At 41.7% G+C, this 17,811-nt stretch overlaps 1 protein-coding gene across 4 annotated transcripts in view; it reads left to right on the top strand.

Moving 5' to 3' along the window:
- The window catches only part of LOC147325981 (mediator of RNA polymerase II transcription subunit 13-like), an 89,428-nt gene that overhangs the window by 60,086 nt on the left and 11,531 nt on the right, over nt 1–17,811 (top strand). For 3 of the 4 annotated variants that reach the window (XM_086300787.1, XM_086300788.1, XM_086300789.1), the window contains exons 6-16: nt 9,944–10,089; nt 11,978–12,184; nt 13,374–13,538; nt 13,638–13,794; nt 13,895–13,999; nt 14,118–14,774; nt 14,901–15,114; nt 16,580–16,658; nt 16,770–16,891; nt 17,097–17,193; nt 17,329–17,546. In XM_086300787.1, the coding sequence (XP_086156913.1) occupies nt 9,944–10,089; nt 11,978–12,184; nt 13,374–13,538; nt 13,638–13,794; nt 13,895–13,999; nt 14,118–14,774; nt 14,901–15,114; nt 16,580–16,658; nt 16,770–16,891; nt 17,097–17,193; nt 17,329–17,546 (2,167 nt within the window). The remainder of the gene's footprint in view (nt 1–9,943; nt 10,090–11,977; nt 12,185–13,373; nt 13,539–13,637; nt 13,795–13,894; nt 14,000–14,117; nt 14,775–14,900; nt 15,115–16,579; nt 16,659–16,769; nt 16,892–17,096; nt 17,194–17,328; nt 17,547–17,811) is intronic. The other variant, XM_086300790.1, reaches the window with a different exon arrangement.

Here is a 17,811-nt window from a genome sequence, read left to right as displayed (position 1 = left end):
TTAGCTGTTTAGAGCAGGTGGAAGCCTCTCAGCGAGGCATGCCGCGTGACATCTCGAGGAGTGTGTGTCACTTGTATTGCATATATCTGTGAAACACTGCGAGAAAGCTTGACGCGACGGTGACATCTTTGTACCAAAAAGCACTCCCGGTAGAACGTACTGTATGTATCGGTGATAAAGTAATGGAGGAATCAGATATAATTCAGAATGTGGATGTTTTGATTTTTTCGCTGACTGATTTTATGAAGATGGAGAGAATGTGAATGCTTGTGACACTGCCATCAGACTCCTGAATGAGACTGCTGAGTATTACTGTGACTGTTGCTATCTGCTGCTCCACTGATTTATACAGATGTGTTTGCACACTTACACAAAGTTGAGGTACAGCTCAGTTTTTCAAACGCAGGTCTTTTGAACTCTTTTCGTTGTTTGCACATGTATGACTTCCACTTTCTTTTCCAAAGTTTATTTATTTTTTATTTTCATTAGAATTTTTAGAATTTTTTTCTGTGAAGGGAGAGATCGGCGAAATACAATTTTCCCAGTGTAGGTTGCTGTGTATATTTCCACTGTGCATATGAAGATAAAACCTCTTAACTTCTATAACAAGCTCGTCCCTCTAATATTTTTTAAAAATGCTTATAAATAACATATTAGAATGAGCACTGAAGCTCTGGCGGCTTGTGTTGGCTCAGGAGTAGTTTCTGGCGCAGCTTCTGAGGTGCATGGAGGAGGGGGAAGACTCTAAAGTAGCAGTAACTTTTATAGGAACTGAGGGACAATGAACTAAAGTGAATTGAAAACAAAAACTATAAATGAAATAGAAATAGAAACATTAAGTCAGGGATGCCAAGCTCTTTGTACATCATGTGCACATAAAGCTCTCTTTGATCTCACATGTGCCAGAGCGCTGAAATCCCCCATTTCTGTCAGTGTAAAGAAGTTTATTGACACATTTAATCCCTGAGATGCATTAATATAAGAAAAGAAGTGCAATTTCAATAATGCTGCTCGATTTTTATATGTGATAAATAAATTCTGCTGTAATTAATAATAGAAGTCTGTTTGGGCTTAAATTGTAAGAAATAAATGTGTAAAATTACAGAAAACGTTCTGGTAGCTGATTGGCCAGGCTGTCTTGTAATTATAAAACAGAAAGATTTTGCTAACTAACAGAGAAATGTCTGTTTTCAGAACTTTCAGCTGGAAAAACAAAACCAAAAAGGAAAAAAAAAAACAGCAACATTTTCGTCCTTCAATTGTTTCTTTATTGGTTCATCATTTTAATGAAGTATGAATGGCCATGCTTGAGCTCCACGATCATATAACTTGGCTCCATCGTACTATCAGATACTTTGATACTGTGTAGCAAACCTTTTGCTGCCCCTGGTTCAAATGTTTGGAAGTAGTACAGGTTTGTTTCAGAGGGGATGTTTGCTTTCCAAGGGCCTGTTTAACCCCAATGGGGTAATGCATTCAGGGCAGAAGAGTCCAGCTATAACGGCATGCAGCTTCGGCAATAGATTCTTAACATTTTCTTCTTCCTCTTTTTTTGAGGTCATGTGTTATACTGGTGATGTGTTATGGCTTGCTGTAAACAAGAAACCCCCCAACAAATGCTATTATCCTCCAGTCCAGTCAGGGCCTTTGATGTGTGACTTTGTAATAATTTGAAACATCTGGTAACAGCTGTTTTTTACAAATGCTATACGTTTGCATTTGTTCTGGTAAAAGAGCGACTACAAAGTAATGATGTGGTAAATTTAAAAAAAAATATTTTTCAGGGACAGTTCATGTGAGTGGATTTCAGTATAAACCATATTTACTGTGCAAAAGTTTTGATCTTGGAAAATGTGAAAAGACCTGTTGCCGCTGATTTTTAATCCATTTCTCGTGTAATTTGGTAAACGCCAGCCTTTTCTTCCTGTTTCCCTTCCTTAAGAGTGGCTTCTTGACAGACACCCTTTCATTGCGATCATCTCTGATGAGGCTTAAGTGAACAGTAGATGGATCAACTGAAGGGTCAGGTGCATTTCTCAAGTACCGTGTCAGGTCTTTGCTGGATTTTTATTCCTGTTTCCTAAGGACATGACTTTCAGATTCTGTTCATCTGCCGCAGACAGTTTTTCAGTCCAGCTGTTTCCTCTTTTATCCTTCACATTTCCAGTTTCCGCAAATTTTTTAAGAATACACTCCACACCATGCCAAGATTTGCATAATTTTCAGCGAGTTGCTCTTTGGGATTCACTTTGTATTCTAACAAAGTGGATCCCATTTGTATTTTTCTATTCATTTGTATAGAAAAATACAAATGTACTATTAAAATACAAATAATACAATAGATACAATTCAAAATGGGTTATGTGTAGACACTCTTCAACTCTATATTCTATTTCTGTACCGGTGTTCTGTACCAGGCAAACTTGGCGTTAAAACGTAATTCTGATTCTGACTCCGTTCTTGCGTTAGGTGTTTGTTTTATGCTTAAATGATTCATGAGTCAAAGACTGACGAGCAAACAACACAAACAAAAAACATTCCTCTAGAAATGGCCGTGTACAAGAACTCAAGCGATAATGAGTCAAATGAGTGTCCAAAGAAAGCATGGAGAGCACTTTACAAGAATATAAATAAATCACGGTTTGCGCAAGACTTTTGCATATTAATGTAAGATGCCCAATTTTAGCAAAACTATAAATTTATCTCTGTAGACCCCATGATGGCACCATAAAACTGCACAATATACAAATGACGTACAAGTATACAACAAATCAACAACCCACTGCAAACAGTACATCTTAGTAAGTAGAGCTAGCAGTGATCACATATCTCGTTATTGGAGATTAATTAAATTATATGTGGGCAGTAGGGCGGTGTGAAGACGCTGTTACGTGTGTCCTACTGTAAGTGGACATTCATACACATTTGGCGTATGAACATGTGCCGTGCTTTTTTTGTGTTTGCGTGTGTGTGACTTTTGCACATCATGTAATTCCTCTTGAGTTCGACAGCTCTGTTTGAATATGTTGTCAGCTGGTACGCCCCCCTGCTATGCCAATCCTGACTTGTTCTTTCTGTGAATTATTACAAGTCCTGCGAGGGACGACAGAGACGGAGACGGAGAGAAATGTACTTGAACGCTCACACAAACAAATACAAGTGTTTTATAGATGTCTGTACATTTTGTACCTGCACTTGCCACATATCTCCACAGCTCACTTCCAGCACACAGCCTCCCCCCTCCCTCATTCTCCACACACACACAAACTATCCCTTGTTCCCACAATTGCACTGTTGCCCCACACTTGACAGTGTGAGTCCTAAAAACCCCTGCAGATCTCTGGCCATCAGCGTTTTCGTGCCATGAGGGGGACATTGCTCAGTTAGGCGTACAGTGACCTCCCGCCTCAGCTGTGTTACCACCTCCTTTGTCTCCTCTTCACTTCCACTCTGTGCCTTTTTATCCCCAACAGGGGGCGCTTTGGTGCTAATATCAATGGCATGCTGCCTCTTCGTGCCAACTCCTGCGCCTTGGCGCTGCTGCCTTTGTCAGGCTTATCTGGTGTTTATCTCGTATGTGTCCCTGGGGCACAGCGGGAATCGGCGCATCCAGGAGAACATTCCCAAACCCACTCCTCCCACCCACCCCCACTCCCACCAACACCACCACCAACAACAACACAAACGTCAACCCCTCCTTTCTTAACCCAACACTCCTGCTCTCTTTGTGTCTGAATGAGAGGAAAGCACTCTGGGTTGGTAACGCATTGCATCAGACGCTGAGGGGAGAGAGTTACAGGGGAGAGCATGAGAGGAGAAGCGTGAGAGGGAGGAAGAGTGGGGTGGAGGCTCAGTGTGTGTGGTGGGGCTCAGTGAAAGTAGGGGGTCATAAATTAATCATTACTATAGACGGCTGAATGGTTGTATTAGAGTCTGTCTCTCTCATTAGTTCAGTCAATTCTATGCATGTCAAGTGCAGTCCACAGTATGCTTGTTAATATTGGTGCTTTAATTTCACTAATGGTTATATACTCATGCATAAATAATGTGGTTATTTTAGTGTAGCATGGCTATAAAACAGACACGAGCTGCATCACCTACCTAAATATATATTTTTTTAAATCTCAGAAATTCTTACCTGACCTGACAGAACAAGCTTTTTAAAACACACTGCAGGTCCTCCCCTCTTCCTCTCCTCTCCTCTCCTCTCCTCTCCTCTCCTCTCCTCTCCTCTCCTCTCCTCGCCTCTCCTCAGGGATAAGTGACATTGAGATATGAGCCATCTCCTAGGCAACAGACATCTGGTGTTAGGCCACACCACAAGGTCACAGAATCTCCAGAAATAAAAACATAACATAAAGAAATGAAAGGAGAAAAAAGATCCCCCCCCCCCCCCCCCCCCTGTCATCTCTTATCCTTCACATTCTGAAAATTCTCCATGTACCTTTGCTACATCTCAGTTTTAACCTGTGAAATAATTTACCAGTCTTTGTTTATGTTTATACAGTTCAGATGCCACGGTTAACTGCATGAGCAGGAGAGGAGCGAGGCTGGAATTGGGTTTTATGGAGGCCTAGCTTAAAAATAAATAAATTCAGTCACATTCATTCACAAACAACACAAACAAGTTAGTAAAAAAACCCAAAAACAAATATAAACAATCGGATGACCTAATTTATTTTCATTGTAAGTATGCAACCACCCCCTCCCTCACTGCAACAGACACAGTAACACATTCTTTATCCTCATTATTGTGTGGAGAGTAATACTAATGTGAAAGTAGGGGAAAGGATCAGCTTTGAATTTTTTGCACATATATATTCTTTGTTTTTTGAGCTATTAGAAAAAAAAGGTTAAAAAAACTGATCATATATGTAAAACTGCAACTGGGAGGAAGTCTGCATCCCAGATGTGGGATGTGGGATCATTTCAGGCGAATTAGCTGCTTAAATTAAATCACTGTATTTTAATTTGTTTATATCGGCTCTTTAAAGTTTAGCTGCTGGGAGTTTTCGGTACTTTTTCCCTTCATACTTATTTCATCCAATAATTTGCTGTCGATTTTTCTCATTTCTGCGCGGGCGAGCACAAAAAAGTGAATGAAGTGAAAAATTTCAAATCGTATTTTAGTCTAAGCTTTGATTGTATTTGTTTTTGACCGAGATGAGTGTTGAAGATTTAGCAGCTAGACCACATGACTGTGGAAGCAGGAAGTTCAGAGCTGTTGTTCAGATGATAATTACAGCAGTATTCCTGTAGCTTTGGAGTCTATTTACCAGGAAAATACACGAAAAGTGCTTGAGTTTATTTATTTATTTATTTTTTTGTATGCAGGAAAAACTCAAAGGTTCATGCAACTGTTTCTAAGCCGCTGTATTTTCATACTTATTTTAGAGCCAAATTATTATATTTTACTACACGGTACAGTATTGCACTGGAGAAAAATAATGGCTGACTTGCAAATGACTCTGAAACAACTGTTTGTAGTGAAAATTGACAACAAAAGCGATTAAAGCTTAATCGCTTAAACTTCAGCAGTCAGTCATGAATTTTGACTACTTTATGTTAATGTTCCCGTCTCTATTTCTTTTCATGAACTAGCTAAAAGTCTATACAATGGCTCATTGGTTGACTAAATGCACTGTGAGCCATAAAATTATTAATTTAACACAAGACAATGATACTGATAGTATCATTTCCAGAATTAAGTGATCATCAGTGGTCATCAGAGGGCTTGTTAATCATTTGGATTATTGAGAGGTTTGTATTTTCTCCTTTTGAAACGTTTTCCATGTGCGTGTTCAGCCTCCCTATGGACAAAATGCAGAGAACATGCGATGCGCAATAACCCAGATTTCTTATATTACCAGGTGAGAAACCACAGAGAGCATGCGAGAGAGTTCAAGAAGGAGGAGAGAAAAAAAACATACAGATCAATAGAGAGGATGGTGATACATCAGAGCAACAACCTAAAACCAGACCTCTTCCTTCTGTTTTTAATTAGATCATAGATATGAAGTAAAAGCCTGTATTGGCTCACATTGAAGTTTTTTTAGCCACTTGGTAATGATTGGATTGAGCGTTTGCAGAGATTCTGTAAAAGAAAAAACACCCAAAACAATCAATCAATCTTTGTGCTTTTTTTTGTCTACATCACACCTTTTCATTTGAGGATTGTTTGAACACAAAGATTGTGATAGCAACACTAGCTAAGGCCACTCACCAGGGGCCGCTGAATAATACATCAAACGTACCACATGTGCCCCTATGTTACTTTTAATAGTGGTGTTGTACATGCAGCAGCATACGTCTGAGTCTGTTATGCGTTATGCATGGTAGGTGGCTTGGTTAGATTTGTTTGCCGTAATTTCAGCAATTCAGCAGTGAGAGGACTTTCGGAGCGTGTGTGTACACGCTCCTAACAAGAGCTCACAGGAGTGCAAACATCCTCCACAGTGGCCTGTGTGCACCAGAGGAATGTGTACACTCGTGCAACTGTGTGGGAAAGGTTAGACTGTGAGAAGGAACAGGGTAACCGTTAGTTTAACTCTCAGTTTTGCTGGTAACAGACAAAACAGTATGAGTGCAGATTAAGCAGATTAATCCCTCTAGATTTCAGAGAATCTTAAGAAAAATACTGATATGTGTGTTTTGTGCATGTAACTACAGTTGATTATATCTAAACATAGTTATCACATCATGGGCTTTGGGAGTGCATCTAACAGTGGAAACAGGAGCCTTGTGTGCCTTGCGCATTGTGATTGTAATGCTTAATGCTTTGTATCTCCTTTAATCTAATCTTGCTTTATCTTTGTGTCTCCTGGGTTAGACATGAGAGCAGCCCGAGATAAACATTATTATTTTGTGTGCATGTGATTATATGCACAGATGTGTGTGTGTGTGTGTCTGTGTCAAGTCCATGATGCATGTCAGACATTAACCAGCTTCCCTGCTGGCTGGCTGGCTGGTACTGTTGTGATCGGGTAAAAAGACACACGTTGTCACACGAGCCAAAACACAATCCCTTCAAACACGCGTGCAGCATTTAGACCGTATGTTGTCGTTGTTGCATTAGCTGTGCTTGCATTTAATGCCACTTTCTGCATGCATAAGGCATTTGCTTGTTTGCACATACATAATACATTCGCTTCAACTACATTTATACCGTTACCTCTTATTGTGAGCACATAACATGCACATGAAACCGCACAAACAGTGTGCGGTATGTCTCTTTGTGTTGTCTGACTCTACATTTCCTGATTGATTTCACCATAAAAGTATGCTCAGTAGCCACCCATTAAAACTCTGATCTCATCGATATGTGTGCAGCAATTGCAGAGTGTGGCGCTGAATTATTCACTTCTTCCTCTTTCTCTCACACACTTGTTTTGCTCTCACTCCTCATTTTAACTCCATCTTTCTTTTCCTTGTCTTCCTAATTTCCTCTCCATCCTTCCGTCCCCCACCCCCCCTTTTGTCTCAATTTTACCCATGCACGGCTTTAATTCGCTCTCTCCATCTTCTTCTCCTTCTGTCTTCCCTTTTCTTCCCCCTCACGCTCCCGCTTCTTTCTTCTCATCCCACTCTCAGCCTTCCCTTTCTCACTCTCTCTGTCTCCTCTCTCTATCTCTCCTCCTGTACTGTCAGCCCTTAGGCAAGTCTCAACCATCACTCCTCTTCATTTATTAATACCTGTACTCATACAGCCCAGCACAGAGAGCTGCCTCGCATCTCTGTCTCCCATTCTCTTGCACACACATGCCTGCCGACTGCACAAATGCCCCAGAGGATGCAAGGAGCCCAGTGCGTCCACACACACTCACAGTCGCTTACTGTGCAGGAAAATGCCCTTTGTAAAAGGACAGGGAGCATCAATCTCCCAGCTGCATCAGCCCTACAGCTTGATGCTCTTTCTGTAGTTCTGCTTTTCCCTGACTTGCATATGATCGCATATTTATTGCCGTTGCGAGAGTTCCTTTGTTGCAATTGTTGCGCACTAGTTATTGGCTTCATTGATTGCTTTATCGGTCGGCATGTTTTGCACAAGCAAATATTTCCTCGTCTCCCTGCAACGTTTTCACTTTTTTCGAGTGCACTTACTCGGCTGCCCCATTGTGAACAAGACGGTATCAGTGCACAGTAAATTGAGCTGAGATATCAGAAGGATCCAGCCCTTAATTATGCTGGATCAATGTCTGAGTTACAGACGGATAGTTAAAGAGAGATATTTCTCTACAGTGATTCCCTGCTATTAGGTCTCGGCTGTCTATAAGAGTCCTTACGGGAGTCATATTTTTGTGTATATATAAATAATGATATAAAATAAATTACAAGCATAAGAGGGCAATAAACAGCCTTCAACAGCTTTATTTTATTTGTGCAGGACTGTGTACAGTTAACCAATCAAGAGTCAATCAGCCAATCAGACAGTTGATGGACCATAAAATATTTAAATAAATAAAAACTTACTAATCCAACCAAGTGCTGAAACTATGTGAAAGAGTGAACACATTCAGAATCAAAGCATGTAAGAGTGGAGACACTAAAGATCCCTCAGTGATAATTGTAGTTGTTTGCGTATGTGCATGAGCGGTATTCATGACTTGCAGCTGTTTGCCTGAACTTACCCATGCAGCTATATATAGCTCTTCATATGGTGGGATGATGCAGTGAGGCCAAGGTTGGAGGACAGTGACATTGAAATCATTTTGAGTCATGTCTTGCAGAGATGTGAATTGCAGAGATGATGAACTGTGTGTGTCTGTCTGTCTGTGCGTGCGTGAGGGAGACAGTGGGGCAGCGCCTGTAGGTGTGGAGGCGACATGCGCCTGTGCGCCCGTTTGTCGCAGCCCAGTGCATGCATATGCATGTGCTTCAGCTCTGCTCTTCTCCTGTGATTGTGCAGACCTGTGTTCAAACCACCTGCTGTTAGGAGGGTATGCGTGTTTTTTTCTCCAGGAGCATCAGGAATGTTTATGAAGCGGAAAAAAAATTGGCCTGCTCTGTCTTAGGGTGCATTCAGCGCCATCTGGAGGCCGTCTCCCTAGACTGCGTTTTAAGCTCTGCCCAAATGAGTGACTGTGGAGCTGGCCATTTTATTGAATTTGATGATCCATTACGACTCAAATGGAGGTCAAGCTCCCTCGGGGCAGAAGGGATATTGCATAGGCAGCAGGGTAATCGCAAGAAGATTACAGTACCTGCTGACTTTATTGTCAGTCTGATATCTATAAACCAAGGTAGCAAGGAAGTTTAAAGATTAAAAATATACATCAGTGAAGCTGTCGAGGTACTTGTGATGATGTCCAGCCCGCCCACTGGTACATAGATTGTAATAAGGCCCCAGCAATTATCCTCTGTGATTAAAAAAAGAAGAAAAATATGATGAACTATGCCCAGGCTGTGTAATAAAGAGAGCGCTGCATAATGTAAACATGTAGTCACCACAATCACTCATAAGCAAATGAGGATTTATACCTGCAATAAGGAGCATATCTGGTAACTGATGAAGATGATCAATGAAGGTGGAGCTCAGCGAGGCTTTTACCAAGATCCATTCTGAGGCTGCTCTCTAAATTGCTATTTGCAGAAATGCTCTCATTTGTTATTCTGTGGCCTAAAAGGCAACTTCATGTTTTACTTTTTAAACATTTTTTCTACAAGATCCAATCTTTGGGTTTATTCAGTCTCAAGTAACGTAATGATGTAATTAGATTTAAAATGAATTGTGTTACACTGAAAATTTTACATGGAATTAAAATGGACAGCGTGAACTGCGTTGTTATTTGTTCAGGCTGTGTACCTTTACTCGCTCCCATGTCTCTGTGGTCAGCACACTTCACACACACGTACTCACATTCAGTGAGCGCGCCGCCACATTTCTACGCTGTTTACGCTCATCCCTGATTCCATCATCTGAATCTTCACTGTCGTCTCTCCTCAGCGAACACCTGTCGTGTTCCTTCTCCTTCTTCCTCCACGGAGAGAGCAACGTGTGCACAAGTGTGGAGATTGCCCAGCACCAGCCTGCGTACCACATCACAGAACACCACATCCGTCTCGCGCAGACCTCCGTCACACCAGTACAGGGTAACACCACAAACCCGATGTTTTTTTCTTCTTCTTCTAGTGCTTATGCATGTAAAACAAAGCAATCCTCATGTTCAATATATATCCAACAGAGGTGTGATTATTATTATGTAAAAATGGAAGTCTCTTAATTTCCTTAATGGAAAATGAGATGACAGTGGCTGTCAAGTCAGCAACAGGTAGAGAGGAAGCATTTGAATCTTGAACGCTTTTGCTTTCACTTTCAAGAAACCACAGTTAAGTGAAATAAAAGTGATCACTGCTGGTAGCCCATAGAGTTATTTCTGAATAAACAATTGTGCCCATGCTGTTTATAATAATGAAACATCACTCAGACCAGCAGTGTGGTTCAGTCATGTGTTTTTAGTATTACCGCACAGTTGTAATAACAAAGACACATGACTGCTTATTGCTTGGATGAATGAGCAAAATCTGTTGTGATGCACAAATAATAGTTATTTTTGGTCTTGTGAGTGTGACACTATTTTGTGCATTGTACAAATCATTATGTAATTAGAATAGAATAGATTAGCCCTTTCTTGTCAGTGGTCCAACTGTGCTGGAATAAAATATAAACATATATATCCTATATACAAAAACAAAAAAAGGCACACAATAGAAGAAAGAATTGGTCTGAATAGAGTGGCCTGAGTGATGGGGGCTACTCAGACCATGGCTTTGTTAACAGTGTTTGTTAACAGTCCAAATGGCCCAGTGGAAGGGTTGGGGCGTTAGGGTTAGGGTCAGGGAGGTGTGGGACCTGATTGCCCTGAGGGCAGCAGGTCAAACAGGTGGTGAGTGGGGTTCATGCTGTCACCTGTGATGGCCCTGGTTTTCCTGAGGGAAGAGGATCTGGCGAGGGCCTCCAGGGGTGACAGAGGGCAGCCAGTGATCTTTTTGGGCTGTGTTAATCACTGTATGAGCACCCTTCATTGTTGTAGCCCCTGTGTACCAAAACACCTAGGCAGCAGGAGTGCACGCTCTCCACTGAGGAGTGGTAGAAGACCAGCAGCAGCTTCTGGTCAGGCTTATTCTTCCTCAGGACACCGAAGAAGTGCAGCTACTGCTGGGCCTTCTTAAGCAGGTCGTTGGTGTCAGCAGAGATGTGGGTGCCCAGAAACCTGAAGGTGGAGACAGATTCCTGTTCTCCCTTTATAATCAGATTGGAGTGGACCTGTCTGTGCCTCCTGAAGTCAATTATGAGTTCTTTGTTTTTAAGGACGTTCAGCTTCGGACTAATTGAGGCCGGCTGGTTAGGATGCTGTAGTCCACAAAGAGCATCCTCATGTAGCTCTTCCTGTTCTCCAGATGGCTCAGCGCTCTGTGAAGGGTGATGGTGATGCCATCCTCCATGGACCGATTTGCTCTGTAAGCAAACTGGTGGGGGTTGAGGACAGGGGGTAGACAGTCTCTGATGTGCTGAGACATTATCTGCTCTAAACACTTCATGACTACAGACGTGAAGGCTATAGGTCTGTAGTCATTGAGGCTGTCTATACTAGTTCTCTGGGGATAGGAATGATAGTGGAGGCCTTCAGACAGGTGGGAACAGTGGCACCAGTCGGGGAGAGGTTAAATAGCCTAGTGAGGATCCCGTTGGTTACAAAGTATTTTACATACTGTACTTTCAGATTGCTTCGTTAAAAGTAATATCTTATATTTTAGGTGCTTCTTCTTGTGGGTTATATGTGTAAAAAGTCCAATTCTACCAGTGGTAGAAGTTTAAATAGCACAAACCAAGAGTAAGTATTTCAGCATTGCAGTTATCACTAAAGGTTTGCTGTGCAAAGAAAATAAAAATCAGTGCAGAAAAAAATAATAAAATGGTTCAGAGCTACTGATGTGTGAACTTTGTTTCTTTCTCTACATTATTAATTTATCTATGCAGTGATCCTGAGTCCGTACGGTCTGAGCGGCACTCTTACAGGTCAGGCCTATAAGATGAGTGATCCAGCAGTGCGGAAGCTGATGGAGGAGTGGAGCTACTTCTACCCCATGGTACTTCAGCAGAAAGAGCTAGGTGGAGAGAAGGAAAAGGAGGAAACAAGCCAGGCCTACGATCGCAACAGTCACGTGGCGGTGGAGGTCGTTGTAGGTATGGAAAAGCAATGGTGGTGAAAAAGACATTGGATTTAAAATGGTATGCAATTCAGTTCAGTACAGTTTTATTCATATAACACCAAATCACAACAACACTAACCTCAAGGTGCTTTTTTATTGTAAGGCTAAGATGCTACAATAATATAGAGAAAACCCCCCAAATTAGATGACCCCCTGTGAGCAAGCACTTGGCAACAGTGGGAAGGAAAAACTCCCTTTTAACAGGAAGAAACCTCCAGCAGAACCAGGCTTAGGGAGGGGCGACCATCTGCTCTGACTGTCTAGGGGGTGAGGTGAGGGAGACAGGCCTGCTGAAGGTGTGGAAGAGAGCCAAAAAATAATAATAACTAATGATTAAATGCAGAGTGGTGTATAAACAGATAGAGAGTCAAAGAGGTGAGTGAAGAAGAAACACTGAGTGCATTATGGGAACCCCCAGCACCCTGGGCCTATTGTAGCATAACTAAGGGAGGATTCAGGGTCACCTAATCAATGCAAAAAAAAAGAAGGAAAAAAACTTTTGCTGTGCAGTCAGTCTGCAATGAAACTCATATCCTGCATAAAATAGTACCAAAAAGCAGTACTTAGTAAAGAGGACTGCAGTTCTTTCAGATGAGAAGGAACTAGAACAAACACCAAGAGATCAGCATCACGTTAATTACCCTCTGTCCTCATGTAGACTCCCAGGCAGTTTGAGCTGAGGTATTAGTGGATGAGGTGCTTATACTGCAATGATCCTTACAGTCAGTTATCAAAGAGCAGAAGTCAGGAAGTGACTGGAAGGCAGGGGAGGAGAGAGCAGGACTGACAGAAAGGAAGAATAGTGAAGTGAAGTTGAGGTAGAAAACCCCGGGGAGTTACTCTAACAGTTACTCTAATCAGTCTGATTCCACGGCTTTGGTTTGACCTGATTACAATTAAAACTGCTTTGCATCTAAAGAGGAAAGCCAGAAATAATACTGAAGGAGTGAGTACAAACGGATTTTAGATTTGATTGTGTTTTCATGACTGGTGAGTACGAAAGTGGGTAATTACATTAACAGAAAAGCACCAGACATTATACAGCCTCTTTATTTATGTAAGGTTAATTATTAGCAATATCTAGAAATGGTGCCCATTTAAAAAATTAAGCCAGCGTTTAAATGTATCCTATAACAGCAGATCCTCTTTTCTTGTATTCTCAGGTGGAGTAAGAATGACCTACCCATCTGCTTTCGTGCTAATTGCCCAAGGAGACCTACCAGTGGAGCAGCCTCCACCTGTTCCCACAGCTCAGGGCCTCAACAAAGAGCTGAACCACTGCAGCGTGCCACTGACGCCACCAACATCACCAGAGCAGCCATGCTCCGGTAACAGGGACACAGACATGCCGCAGCGTTGTACACACATGCTGAAATGTTAAAACTACACAGTTTTACATTGACGGTGTTTTTTTCTTTTTTTTTCAGCGGACAGCGGCTTCGTAACCTCGGCCTCGAGTGTGCCCACACCAGACAGCAGCATGAGTATCACCAGCATCAGCCCAAAGCATTCTGGGAAGAAGCTGACTTGTCAGGTGGTCCATCAGGCCTGGAGGGAGTGCTATCTCAACCAGCCTCAACATGTGTAAGTAAATCTGGAGTTTACTCCCTGACTTTGGCCGGATTATAATTGAAGTGCAGTGATGCAGCTGAGCTGCCCTCATGGATCTGTTCGTTCCCTGCAGACCGAATCAGTCAACTGAAGTAACGCCTCGAAAGGAAGTGCCAAATGGAGTTACCACGTGGGATTTCAACGATCTGGGAGCGAGAGCACCTTGCAGCTGCTCTAGGTACTCCAGAATTGCACCCAAGCTGTTCCAAATGTGTTAGATTCAGGTGTTCTTGTTTTCATGCTGATGCGTTTAAAAAACAGAATTTTAAGTAGATTGCTATTTATTTTTGTTTCAGGTTAAAGCAGCAGAAGTCGAATCTGACCACTGCGTCCACTGCCAACTCCCAAACTAGTGCCAACCCCACTCAGTCTTCTGGCCCATCATTATACACTCCCTCCCTGCCCAAACACAAGACCAGTGACAAGACAGAAAAGGGTGACAAACAGTCCAAGAGGCCAGCTGTTATTCCTTTCCACCATCGTCTGTCTGTCACACAGGAGAGTCCTCTGGAACAGGACTCTCCAGGAGGGCCCCAGCTCGGTGGCCTCGTGGCGCTGGATCCACCCATAGAGTCCCTGGCCACTCTGCCAACCTGCAAGTATTCCAAGCCCCACTCCAATGGCAGAAAAGCCCCCGAGTCCCTTCTCCATTCACCAGTATCTCCACTTCCACCCACTCTTAGCCCGCATCCCCGGGTACAAGACCCAGAGGCTATGGATGGGCCTGTGGATATGCCCGCCTGTCAAGATGGCGCTTCAGGATTGGGGGTGATTACTAGCGAGACAGCTGTGTATGCAGCTCTGCTGAGGCAGAGGGAGAGTGGTGCTGGCTGGTGGAGAGGCTTCAGGACTCCCAGGACTGATAAGACTGACTTTAGACCCTCTGAACTCCCCATTGATAAACTAGAGGAAGTGACAACAGACACAACCATCGAGGGAGCTTCGCTTAAAAGGTAGGAGAGTTGCACCAGTGTTGGGGAAATAATATTTGGAAGTATACTGAAAATACTGGGAATTTAGTGCATTTGTATTGTACATGAGAACGCAGAAGAATAACCTTGTTTTTTTGTCTCCTTTAGACTATACGCACAGGCGCACAAGAGATTTAAACTCTCAGAGGAGAGAGTGAGGCAACACATCCAAACTTTGGGCCTGTTCCAGCAGCCAGGTGTCGAGGCACTTCGGGATAATGGGGACGATCCCTATGACTTTAAGGAAGGAGACATTGAGTACACTTTCTCCACTTCCAAGAGATTAAAGGGTCAAGGGCGAGAACCCAGCAAGAAGGCCAAGGTAGGACAACACACAGTTTGAAAATACAAATACAAACAAAAAAACTGGATTCAGGGAAAATGTAACGTGGTTAAAATCAATATTTATCTATTAATTATGGATTGCATGACCACTTGTATGCAAGGAGGTCTCATAGTAGCTTTGTTGTTTAATTTAGTTTTACAGTTGCCATCAATCGTGCTGTAACAGGTAATTGTTTAGAGTCAAACATAAAATAAATAAAGCTATCAATCTTATCTGTCCAGTCACCCAACCAGCAGACATAGTTATCAACCAGGTCACGGCTTTCAAAGTTACAGCCCAGCGGTCAAAATCAGGCCATCCATTCCACTTTGCAAAATGTGACTACTGCAAAGACGTAAAGTATAAATGTAGATTTTCCTCTGGTTTTCAAGCTTAAAAACTGATCACATCATGAAAGTCCAAACTGAGGGTCCAGAGATCTGAATCATCGTCATTTTTACAGCCTTCGTACCGATAGACTTCACTGCTGACCTGCCATGCTACACCGAAATAAGTAATAGACCCACCATAAAAAAAACAACAGAATGAATTAATAGAGAATTTGCTATTTTATTCAGTATGGGTCTACAGTGAAAAAAAGGGCATTTCCTTTGAATTGAAAGAAAAATTTTTAATTAAATATTTTTTAAATTAGGACTAGACATGAAGTAAGTTCAGTTTACAGATGTATATCTTTAACTGTAACTCTCTGACCCTGCTGATCTGCTACAATAACATGTCTGTATAATTTATTAAGGCTGGTCAAATTAGAAACACTAATGTGTACCAGTTTTAGAAAACTAGTTCATGAAATCCAAACATTTCCAGAATGAACTTCTGAAACACTTCCTAACAGTGTTTCTTCCTTAAGTCTACTTTACTTAAGTTCAAATTTAAATATATGCAGCTCATGTAGTAAAATGAGTTTAACAACCGTGAGCCAGAGGGTGAACATAACAGAGCATTTTGCAGCTAAAGACTTGGATAAGCCACTAGTAGGGTGGACAAGTCAAAAAAAGCTAAATGGAGAGTGAACAGTAAACTTTAACCCATCATTTTGTCTGAGCTATACCAAAGTAGGTTCTATTTAATTCAATCCAATAAAGTTTTATTCATATAGCACCAAATCACAGCAACAGTTGCCTCAAGGTACTTTAAATTATAAGACAAAGACTCTACAATAATACAGAGAAAACCTCATCAATCACATGACAAGCACTTGGTGACAGTGGGAAGAATAAACTCCCTTTTAACAGGAAGAAACTGCCAATTAATACTGAAAATGCTAAAATGCTAATACTTTGTGTTCTTTGCTACAGAATGCGGCATTTTATTAGGATGAGGCATTTTGTAGCACAAAGCGTACATTATAATAATGAAGTGAGGCTCTCGACATATTTTATTGAATCTGTGCTGAACATAACCTGCGAATGTTCTCATTTTATTTGAATCCCTCCACTAGGGAGAAGAAATCACCAGCAATGGAGCGTTAACTGATGGAAAAGATGCTATGTCCATTTTTAACTCTGCTCCAAAATCAGGTGGGGGTCCTAATCACAGACATAAACATAATTTACATGTTCTACAAAACAGCAATTCATGTCACACATGAGTAGTTTTGTTCAGTCTAACGATGTTTTGTGTTGTTTTAGACGAATCAGGCCAGGACGACGGAGCTGCTAAAACCAATCCCTCTCTGACCAGAGAAATAGATCTAGTGGTCAACATCTCTGATCTAGACAACATACTTGATGAAGACGATGAAGACCCGGGGGTAAAATATAATGTTCTATCTATATTCTTGTAACAATGTTAACAGTGGTAAGACACTATGTAATTTTCGATTTTGATTTAAATTGAAACAAACAAACAAAACTCCAAACATCATATTAGAAAATAAATAGTATTTTAGTTAATGATTTAAGAATTTTAAAGAATAAATTTTTTAGTCATATAACTTACCCTGTAATACTTTTTAGACTGTTTACCCAAACCAGCACTCAACTAAGGTACCAGTGTCAACAGAAGATCGTCCTATTGGAAAAGAAGGAAGAGTTGCAGTACCTTATCCATCAAGTGAGTCACTCTGATGAGTATCTAGTTTTAAAATCTCAAAAGCTCCCTCAGTTTGGTGTTTATTATTCCGCTCACCATCTATTTACCTCCCCCTGCTCTCTCTGTGTCTCCTTGTCCATCTCTTTTTCTTTTCAGCAGTAGCAGATCTCCAGCGGATGTTTCCCACCCCGCCTTCTCTAGAGCAGCACCCAGCCTTCTCTCCCATCATGACCTATCGGGACACCCCTAGTCAAGAGCCCCCTGCGCCCACTGGATCAGCTGACCACCTTCCTGCAGCAGCCTCCACCCAGCTGACTGAACACAGGATGGAGGTGGAGGATGACATTGGTAGTCCCAGGCAGGAGGATATCAAGGTGAGGAGAAGCGGTAGTTAAGATTGTTAGATCTGACACTCTGAATTGATCCCTAGTATGAAAACATGTCATTAGCTTTTTGCAGCAAGCATCAATTTAGAAAAGTGCACAGATGGATGGAAATAAGATAAATTGTCCATTTTACTTGTTATTATTTAAATGTCTGACTTGGCTGACTTGGTGCTAGCTCATATCACACTGGAAGTGTTTCACTAATACCTTTTAATGTTAGAGAGCTGTACTGACTGCAGGTTCGGTGAGCAGG

The sequence above is a fragment of the Aulonocara sp. 'chitande type north' Nkhata Bay genome, linkage group LG7 (genome assembly GCF_057382095.1).
Source record: "Aulonocara sp. 'chitande type north' Nkhata Bay isolate Kocher_YH1m ecotype deep benthic linkage group LG7, A_spYH_male_GT1.1, whole genome shotgun sequence".
NCBI classification, from domain to species: Eukaryota; Metazoa; Chordata; class Actinopteri; order Cichliformes; family Cichlidae; genus Aulonocara; species Aulonocara sp. 'chitande type north' Nkhata Bay.
Note: the sequence above shows the minus strand (reverse complement) of the source record. Positions and strands in the feature narration are given on the sequence as shown.